Genomic DNA, 1,704 nt, shown 5'->3' on the forward strand with positions numbered 1-1,704 from the left:
GGCCACCAGCACTCCCCATTGCCCTTATCTTTCATTTTATTTTATTTTTTTTTTAGTCTTTCATTTTCATTGGCATGTGCTGCAAGTCCTCTTCCCTTCAACAAGCAAGGTTGTGCAACCTGCATATTGAAGGTGATTAAAGAATCACCTTCTTGTTCATCAGAATCCACTGAAACACACCAATTAAATGATAGGAGTAATTCCTGAAAAAATCTGAACGGTTAGAAATACTGTCTTGTTGATGCCACCAAAGAGTTGAGAAGAAGTGATGTAAAAGGAATTGACTATTTGCTCAGCAAATGTTTGTTGAATGACACAGAATTGGGGAAGCTCATTAATATTGAAACTTGATATTTTTAAACTCTAAACAATTACTGATGTTTAAAACTTAGAGGTACAGGCATTCTGGTGAATTTTAATGCTGATTATTTTTTTTTTTAGTTCAGCAAAATCCTTTCAAATTAACAGTTTTACTGAACTTAAAGTAGAAATTATTGCAAATTCTTAATATATTATTATACTTGAAATGATTTATTAATTATTATTTTTCCTTTTCTTACAGGAAAATTAAGATGTGAAACAAGTGTTGCTGATGTCATAGATAAAGGATCCGGTTTAGTAATTCTTTTGGATGGTAACTCATTTATAGTTAATAAGCCTTTTAATAACATTGTTAGATTGGTAAACATTATAATAATGCTTCACCATAAAAATTGACTATTAAGTTTGCATTTACCACCTAATTTGTGAGGAAGCATGGTAGATATTCTAAAAACTCATAAGCTCTTTTAGAAAAATTAAGTAGAGCAACATTTTGGGAAACTTGGTGCTGTGTGATCAAAGCACAGAGGTGACTTTTTTTTGTATAGGTATACAATGGAGAATTATTCATAAGAATACATTTTTAGCAGAAGGGAATGTATAGACAGCCTCTAGTTGATAAATAGGCATTGTAGGTATTCTTGGCTGTATTGGCTCTTTGGAACTTGGAACATTTGACCACTGAATCCCTCTTACCAATGGTGGGTAGGTTTCTATCTTTGCTTGTTCACATCCTTAACTCATAATGTAGTTTATACACTATAGCCACATTTTGCAGTACAAACAAAAGATTGTAGTATTTTAATAAGTGAAATACAGATCATTAAACCTAAGCTAAAAAATATATATATTAACTTAAATCTACTTAAAATAATTTAAGAACAAATGAAATTAATGTTAATTATAAAAACCTTTAGAAATCAAGAAAAGAGTGAAAAATTTAAATTGTGTGATATTCTAAATACATTTAAATTGTATGCTATTTACTCTAGATACATTGGAGGTTGTATTGTACTGGAGATTATACTATATTGTACTAATTTGGATCTTGATTTGATTTAATATGTTAAAACCAGTTTTGATACTCTTAAATATTCTTCTACTGCATTGTTTTTTATTGTATAATATTTCATCATTTTTATGTTCTTTACTTCTCTTCCTCTTTGTCATCATCCTCATGTTTTTGTATTTTCCTATAATTTCAGATGACCAATATTCTTTAATTTCTACTATTTTATGTTGATCTGCATTATTTATTTAGTGGCAACTTGTTATCTGGTCACAGTATATCAGAATTTATAGATAAAATATTGGTCAAATTAGGTTATCTGAATTCTCATGACAAGCAAGATTCTGCTGAAGATTATACAAAAACGACCAGAA

The 1,704-nt window shown here is 29.3% G+C and overlaps 1 protein-coding gene across 2 annotated transcripts in view; it reads left to right on the forward strand.

Annotated features, from left to right (window-relative positions):
* Nucleotides 1-1,704, forward strand: part of HSD17B4 (hydroxysteroid (17-beta) dehydrogenase 4) — a 130,051-nt gene that overhangs the window by 72,381 nt on the left and 55,966 nt on the right. For both annotated transcript variants that reach the window (XM_006885989.1, XM_006885990.1), the window contains one exon: nucleotides 563-634. In XM_006885989.1, coding sequence (XP_006886051.1) covers nucleotides 563-634 — 72 coding nt within the window. The remainder of the gene's footprint in view (nucleotides 1-562; nucleotides 635-1,704) is intronic.

This window comes from Elephantulus edwardii, unplaced genomic scaffold, assembly GCF_000299155.1.
Source record: "Elephantulus edwardii isolate Elephantulus edwardi_28Jun2011 unplaced genomic scaffold, EleEdw1.0 scaffold00046, whole genome shotgun sequence".
In the NCBI taxonomy this organism is placed as follows: domain Eukaryota; kingdom Metazoa; phylum Chordata; class Mammalia; order Macroscelidea; family Macroscelididae; genus Elephantulus; species Elephantulus edwardii.